Here is an 8,056-nt window from a genome sequence, read left to right as displayed (position 1 = left end):
AAACACATGTTGTGACTTGCTAGAACATAACTATCTTATCGGTTCACAAAAGCAGTAAAGACATGTGACCATGACTCAATCTAAACCATCAGTTGGATTACACAGGGCTATGTTGTTGCAAATATGACTGCTTAGATCTCTTTTCCCAGCCTTTAGCTGCAAAGTGTCGTGTGGACCCATGGCAGGTATGGGAGTGCCGTGATAGACCGCACTGGAAGCCAAAGTACGTCAGGCGGAGAGGTGTGGTGATGGAGAGGAGGTGGAGGACTTTGCTTTTGTTTGTGGTTTCCTTCTGCAGATAAGAGCAGCTGCAGTTAAAGGGCTGGGCACTTGAGTGTGTGCTAGGGATATCTACAGTGTGCAAACTGGACAACTCCCACGATGCATCAGTGTTTTTGTGTATACACAGGAGCGCAGTTGCCTACTTAGATAGACCAGACATGCAATGTATCGAACAAGACACACATTTGACCAGATACCATGAATACAAATCATGTTTTCTTAATACTCTATAATACCACAATACAATTTTAAACAGTTACATTGTACATATTTAAAAAATATATTTTGTAACTGTAACTTCCTTGTGAGTGACCAACTACTTGACCATAACCCTGATTTTGACTTGAACCTTCCTAGCTGTGTTTGAGTGAGCAGACGCCAGCCGGCAGCTGCAGGGTGTATTAGTACAGCATATATTTGAGTGACTGTAAGCTGTGTCCTGTCTGCCTACCAGCAACAGCTTACAGCAACTGTATCCGTACCCTTGGTACTCACATAAGCTTCGACTGTTAGACCAGTCAACACATGTTATGTTCCAACTTATTAACAGTGGTGAAATAAGTATTCATATCTTTCACATCCTAACAGAAGCAATGCAACAGTGTTAAAGTGCCACATTCAATCTACGACTAAATGACAAGTAATAGAGTAGCAAACATAGTACAGAATGGCACATCTCACATTTATAAGTATTTTATCACTGTATTGTAGTTATTGATGTTCAGCTGGTAAAGGCGGGGCTAGTTTGAATGACTCATATACTACAGATTGCCTACTTCATCATTTATATGTTGATTTACATGTTGTATTGATAATGTCAATTTGCAAGAAATTAAGTGGAGTATAAGTAGAAAATACTGTAAATACTCAAACAAGTAATTATAATTTCTACTTAAGTTCTTTCAGCAAAGGTAGTTCATTTCCTCTACTGCTGAATAGTGTAAGAAGTCTAATTCCTCGTACTTGTTGCACACCTCTCAAACAAAGTTTTATATATGTTTTGTAAAAAAACAAAGCAACAAATCGAAGAATGATGGATAGTTATTTGATGGTGTTTTGAACCGGTTTACGCTCCTCTGTGAGATAGAGATAACATGTGGTGAAGTCATGTTCAGAGCAAAGCAAACTTCCCTCCAGCTTATCGTCGCTCAATCAGCTGCAGTGTGTTTCCAGAACAGGGTGAGGGGTTGGACTAGGCGAGGGTCTGAAAAGCCATTAACTGTTTTTTCTTCTTCTGCTGAGGAGGGTGACATTACCATAAGGTCTTGTCGGCCACAAGCTGAGCTGAGCTCCACCTGTTTCTATGACGAGCGCAGGGGGGGGGGCCGAGGGCGCGCTTGGCACCGGATTAGCATCAATAGTGGTGCTGGCAATGTTTCACTCTCACTCCTTCTCTCTCCCAGGCTCAGAGCTCCATCCCCTCTCTTTTCATCAAGCTTCTGTCTCTGTGCTATTCTGATCCCACTCTCAGCCTGGTCTTACTTGGATATTCTTCTCACTGGTATTCTTAGTACAATACTTTTATGCCATTCACATCCTCCATGTAACACTTCCTCACTCTCTCTTTTGTCTGTGCCTTCCTTTAGGGCTGTCCTGGACTATAGACGACCTTCTTTTGGGATTGGTTGATTCAAATCGACAGATCTGTTTATCCACAAATAGTTATACAAAAACTAGGTGTTGTCCACCTGGGAAAGAGCATAAAGAAACGACTCATTAAAATCTTATTCGACTATGACTTAAACAACCAACTAGTCTTATTTGCTGTCAAGACTTTTATATTTAAAATGTTAGAATGGTAACCTTTGTTGTTGTTTTAATGTATCCAGAAAGACCCTGTGCCTGTTTCACAAACAGGTTACATTATTATCATACAATTATTTCAACAAAATAATCAGTAATCCTTATCAAACTGTATTCTAGACATAATATCCCAAGTTAATATAAAAGCTTTTCTATTGCAGAAATAGTTTCCCTTTTATTTCAGCTCAATATCAGGCATAGAAACATCAAGTAGAACGATAAGAACCTCATTTCAAGGTGTAGAGATACCTGATAGAGATGCCCTTTCATGGTGGCTCAAGATTATACTACACGTTTATGTTCTTCTGCGGCTACAGGACATCACTGGTCTCTAGCTTATTGATTCTCGCCCTGTGTCGAATAACATAAACAGGGTCAACACAGAGGTTTATGAATCCCCTCGTCACAGTCCTGAGTTATGATGCTCAGAAGAACATCAACAAAAAGGAGAAGCTGCAGGAATGTGAGAAAAATAATAATAATCTCTCAAAGGTAATTTCAGAACGACCTGTTCCACACCCTGGGGATTATACATACAAACACAGTGTGACAGACCACGATAAACAAACCGTCCCACTCGACTATGAAACACTCACAGTATCAGCAAGTGAGATTACCCCTCTCCCCCCACACACACTGGTTGAACTTTACACAGCCTATCAAGCCCCAAGTGTATCAGGGGACCCGCTGACTGACAGGCGACGATGATGAGCCCGCCCCAGAGGGACCGCCATGTGCCAGCAGGGTCAGGGGGGTGTTAGTCAGCCAGCGCTGGCATCAACAACCTCTTACCACCAGAACCAGCAGTAACCACTAACGTCTCAGCATCAAGAAAAGCCATTTATACAGCGGTGAGGTTTTTGCTGTAATCGAACATACAAGAAAAAAATGATGGGACCTTAACCCAACAACAACGCAAGTGTCACAAAATGCAAAGCTAGTTACTTTGTGTTTACAAGATGGAAACAGGCACTTTTTGAAATGTAGTTTATCTGAAATAAACAATGAATCTTTCAGTAGATGGCCTCTTGAGTTTGGGCCCAATTTCTCTTTTTCCAGCCACAGTATACTCCCCTTGGATGTACATGCTTGGATCTCTTTTCATAAAAACCACTGCCAGTTATCCATTAACAGGCCACATCCTTGAGGACACTGGGTCAAATGTAACTGACCAGCTTAGCATTCAGACACACTCCCCAGAACATGTTTTAGTACCGTTTTCCACCAGCATTGCATGATGTCTTTTATTATTACAGTTAATAAGTGACTATGCTGAATCCCTGGAGGTGGAATACCATGTCTCCATCTGCCTGCTGTGTACTTTGTGCTTTTCAAATGAGGGTTAGCCGCCTGTTCGCCAACATCCTCGCCGTACATAAGGGCCTTGCTTTTAGTTCAAGAGGTTATCAGGCTTGACACGAGCACACTCCCACTATCCATATGTGTGATGACACTTAGCCCAAGGGCAACAGCGCCTGCATGGTGTGAACAAATGTGGCTGAGGTCACATGGTGAGGCTTGTGTACTAATATATGAAGTAACAGGCAGATGCTATGAAATGTGTCATGGTATTTTACACAATAGTAACATCATTCTTTCAACCTGACCTAATGTGAGCGAACTGTTTGCTGGGGCATACCAATGAGGCATTCAGTGACATTCAGGACAACGTGATTGTTCCGCCCTCAGCATAGTATACGGGATATGTCCGGACATGTTGGGAAACCCTAAATGACTCCTTTAAAGTCAACCAGCTCCACCACAAAAATCAATGACAAAAAGGTGTAATTATTTTTCAAGCTTTTTAATACAAACTTAATAAACTATCAGTTCCTCTTAACATGTAAGACACTGACTCCAAATACTTTGTTATACCGTTTGTTTTATCAAGTATTGCACAATGTAGGTACAAAATTAATATACGATTACATTTTGTCCATAATATAGCAAAAATCTTTAAACTCTTAACAGAAAATACAACTCTTATGTTTTTCAAAAAGCAAATATTCTTAAATCCCACCACTACGGAATATTCTGTACACAATCTTTAGAATAGTCAATGTGTTTCTTAAAGATGGATTCATTTTATAATTTCAATAAAAAAAGAAAACATAAAGTTGCTGCAGCCATCACAGATCACTGGAGTAGTAAAAAGATATAAATGCAATACCATGTCGTAGAAACAATAGATACTCTGATATTTTACAAACTCTGTACTAAATTAAATTATACAAATAGAAAAAAGACCAGGAAATCCCACTTATTTATGCCAATTTCTTGAAAAAATTGGCGTTGTCCAGTTATGTTTAAATACTGAAAGAGGCCGTGACTTGTGGTGGTTTTTTTTGTCTTTTTTTATATATCGTAAAACATTTCGTCACATAAAAAAAATATTTTGTGCTTGGTTGGCAAATGAAATAACAATGATGCATGTTGAAGTTTTAGGTAACCAAGCTCGGACATCTTGTACTAAAGGTATAACTCAAGGGTGCAAAGTAATTCACCCTCGGGCTCATGCTCTTAGACTCCTACATAGATCTTACAGCTGACAAGTCACTTTTTCCTTTTATCCATGACATTCTCTTCATGTTTACACGTTTCTTTTTTTCATTTTTCATAATGTGCATTTATGTTTGTTTCCTCCCCCCCAATCACATTATCTCTGGTTGTTTCTGTGTGAAGTAGTAGCTTAAGTAGTACCTTAACATGTACTAGTTGGCCATAACTGGCTGGAATTGCTGGTTAGAATACTGCATGTTGTTTAAGCTGAAATTCAAGCCATCCATAAGGGACTTGTCGTTAAGGCCACCGTAGGCCGCAAACATGTCGAAGGCATTGCTGTACTGCAGCGGGTTGAGGCTGAGCGAGCTGTCCCCGGGGAACAGAGCGCTCTGGCTGCCCTGGCCCTGAAGGCTGGGGAACACAAACTCCTTGGCGTTGGGGGACAGGGCCGAGGGCTTCTGCTGCTGCTGCTGCTGCACCCCGAGGCCCAGCCCGTACAGAGAGTGCATGGAGGTGGAGATGGCTTTCTGTTTCAGGAGACTGTTCACATTCAGGCCCAGGTTGGTGGGAGAGGTACGTGCCACCTTGTTCCCCGCACTACTGCCGCCACCACTGCCGCCATTGTTGTTGTTGTTGCGTCCGCTGCTCTTCATCTTAGTGGAGCCAAACTTGGTGGCGGCGAAGGTGGCTGTTGTGAAAGTTAAAGGCTGCGTGGAGCGGGGCATGAAGGTGGGGCTGACTGCCGCCGAGTGGCCGAAAGGAGGAGAGGGCGAGGTGGAGCCTGGAGAGGCGCTGCTCACAGGCTCACTGATGGGCATGAATACCTGCGCGTCAGGATTGAAACTGTTCTTGATCTCCTTGTCCAGATCAATCCCCCCATTTGTAGCTCCACTCTCGTTGGTGTCATCGACATACAGTACTTTGACGGGCCCCTTCTCTCCAATCTGATAGGACACCTCGAAGGGGTCAATCCAGACACTGAGGTCCTGAGGCAGGTTGTTGCGGACATCCTCGATGTCCAGCCCGCTCTCTTTGGCTGCCTTCTCCACCACAGGGTCCACCTTCTCCCCCACGTGGATACATCTGAATCCTGAGCCCTTGTATGGCTTGTCGGGGTACCAGTGTCCCTCGTATTTCTGCTTCAGCTGCCTTTCCAGCTCCTCGCCGAAAATGTTAACCCGCCGCCTCGGCAGCTTGTTGTAAAGGTAGGAGATGATGAAGTTGAGAGCTACTTGGATTTCAAGCTGCATAGCTAACTGCCGAAGTTTACCAGGTGCGTGAAGATTGAGTGTTTCTGACCTTGAAAGTGTCCACTGGGGCTGCTTTGTTTATCCGTGGTTGGCAACACAGATGCTCTCCAGGCAGGATGGTCAAAGCAACCAGTAGATGTTGATAAAACAGGTTAAAAAAAAAAGTGCTGGTTTTGAAGTGAAGTGATGTCCGTCCACAGGGTGTGATTAATAGTTTCCTGCAACAATAGAGAGAGAAAAACATTCTTCATTATTTGGTTCACACATTTTTACACAAAATCACAAGTGAACTCAAAATATATTCAACACCATCATTTTAAAAAGCCAGATCAGGTCATGAAACCTTTTGGCTGATAGACCACTATTGAAGACTGTATAAAAGGAGATGGTAAGATAGTGTTTTTTAATTATGCCTGTCTGTGGTACCAGTGCATGTAGCTGTTTTGACTGCTGTGAGCTCAAATATCATAAGTTGAATGTCGAAACTGTCAACCAAAGCAGAATTTCACAACACTCAGATAGGAGGAAATGTGCAGCTGTTGCACAAATAGCCAACAGAGAAGAGAGCCCACTGATCTGTGTTCAACCTATATTTCTTGCTAATGTGGCAAACTGGGTTTACGTAAATGTCAAAAAGTAGGTATTGAGAACGTTAACCTCGCACTAATACTCGAGAATCCTGTTACATAATAGGATACTGGATAGCCTCTATTCAGCAGGAGACAGGGAAACTAATGCGGGTGTGTTGCATTTAATCAAAGGAAAAGGTCAACTCAACTGAGGAAATGCATGGTAAATACTGATAACTTGAGGATGAATGAGCTATTCAAGTGTTTTTTAAGGGGTCAAATCGTGTTTGTCACAATACAAACAGTTTTGAAATAAGACTTAACGGTCTGTGGCTACACCCGTATGTTTAGCAATTTTGCACACGAAATACTTAGAGTTACAACATGACATTGGATAATAACATGTTAATGTCAGAAACTATAAAACCAAATGAAATGACATATTCTGTGCTCTATTAGTCGTTGCAAAGGAAAAGAGCTCAGTGTATGTGTCGAGGATATTTAAATACATACAAGTTGATTCATTTATAAAATAAAGGAAATAAATACTGCATAGGGATAACGTTATAACTGCTACATGTATCGCCTTCCGTCAACTGTCGGCACTCAAAAACAGCCTAGAGGAGATTCCTCACTGTTGCGAAATGGCTACAGGTCTTGATCCGTCTTATCAGTTTAGTTAGCTTAAGATGAACACTGTTGCAATTTCACAAAATATGCAAAACTATAATGATAGCTCACTGCTGCCTTTAAGCCTAACACCCATGAAAATGCAAATACAATGACGTACAATATGGTAGGCTGGAGTGTGAATTAACGAGCACTTTAAGAGAGTCTCTGGGAGATAAACATGTTGTATTTTTTATCTTCGGTAATACACAAAGAACATTAAATTGTCACACGCACACACAATACTTACACACCCCCCCTCCCTAACTTCGTGTACTGACGCAGCAAATCAGCTTAGTAAGTATGGGTACAGCTTGAGTTGAGTACGACAGCAAGCTAAATAAAGACAATCATATCAAAGAATGTAACAGAAGGAAGTCAGCTGGATATACTTACTTTTTTGTAAAAAATGAAGATTCTCAGTAGTTCTGAAGTACCGTTAGTTAGTGCAAATAGAAAAAAAAGTATAAATATGTTCTTCACATAGAATATATTATCAACGTTACAAAAAAGTAGTCCAGTACATGTACATTTCGAAGGTTTGGCGTATACTTCGGTTTCTGTTTTTAAGGTTATTTTGAGTTTTTTTTCTTTTCTTCTTTCAGCAGGCTTGCAGAGTAGCTCCCGCCTCGCCGGGAGTTATGCTACTTCGTCCCACTCCTGGTACAACGTTGCCTGTATTTATAGCTTTCCCTCACCATGGGCACGAGGTAGGCGGTGATGCGGTTTCAGAGGTCAAAACAATACTAGTGGCTGTGATTGGCCCACAGGGAAAGTCCCGCCCCGTGAGTGGTGCCGGAGCTATGCGCTGATTGGCTGACTTGAAATGTCAATCCCTGACATATGATTCTGTGAAATGGGAGAGACGCCTGTGATGAGCGCTTGCGTCAGAGATAACCTAGGTCTGTGCTGACAGTGAAAGGCTAATGTAATTATTTTTAACACAGAAACGGTGTTCTATGAAGAAAAACCTTGCCCGTC

The 8,056-nt window shown here is 41.8% G+C and overlaps 1 protein-coding gene across 1 annotated transcript; it reads right to left on the bottom strand.

The window, feature by feature from the left end:
- Window positions 1-3,873: 3,873 nt before the first annotated feature.
- Window positions 3,874-7,754, bottom strand: LOC117554465 (protein Tob1-like). Its single transcript, XM_034228912.1, has 2 exons — window positions 7,472-7,754; window positions 3,874-6,055 (listed from the first exon to the last, which is right to left on the bottom strand). Exon 2 carries the CDS (start codon window positions 5,835-5,837, stop codon window positions 4,797-4,799), a length of 1,041 nt encoding a protein of 346 aa, XP_034084803.1. The 5' UTR covers window positions 5,838-6,055; window positions 7,472-7,754; the 3' UTR covers window positions 3,874-4,796.
- Window positions 7,755-8,056: the final 302 nt, after the last annotated feature.

Source organism: Gymnodraco acuticeps, unplaced genomic scaffold, assembly GCF_902827175.1.
Source record: "Gymnodraco acuticeps unplaced genomic scaffold, fGymAcu1.1, whole genome shotgun sequence".
NCBI classification, from domain to species: Eukaryota; Metazoa; Chordata; class Actinopteri; order Perciformes; family Bathydraconidae; genus Gymnodraco; species Gymnodraco acuticeps.
This window is presented reverse-complemented; position numbering and strand designations above follow the sequence as displayed.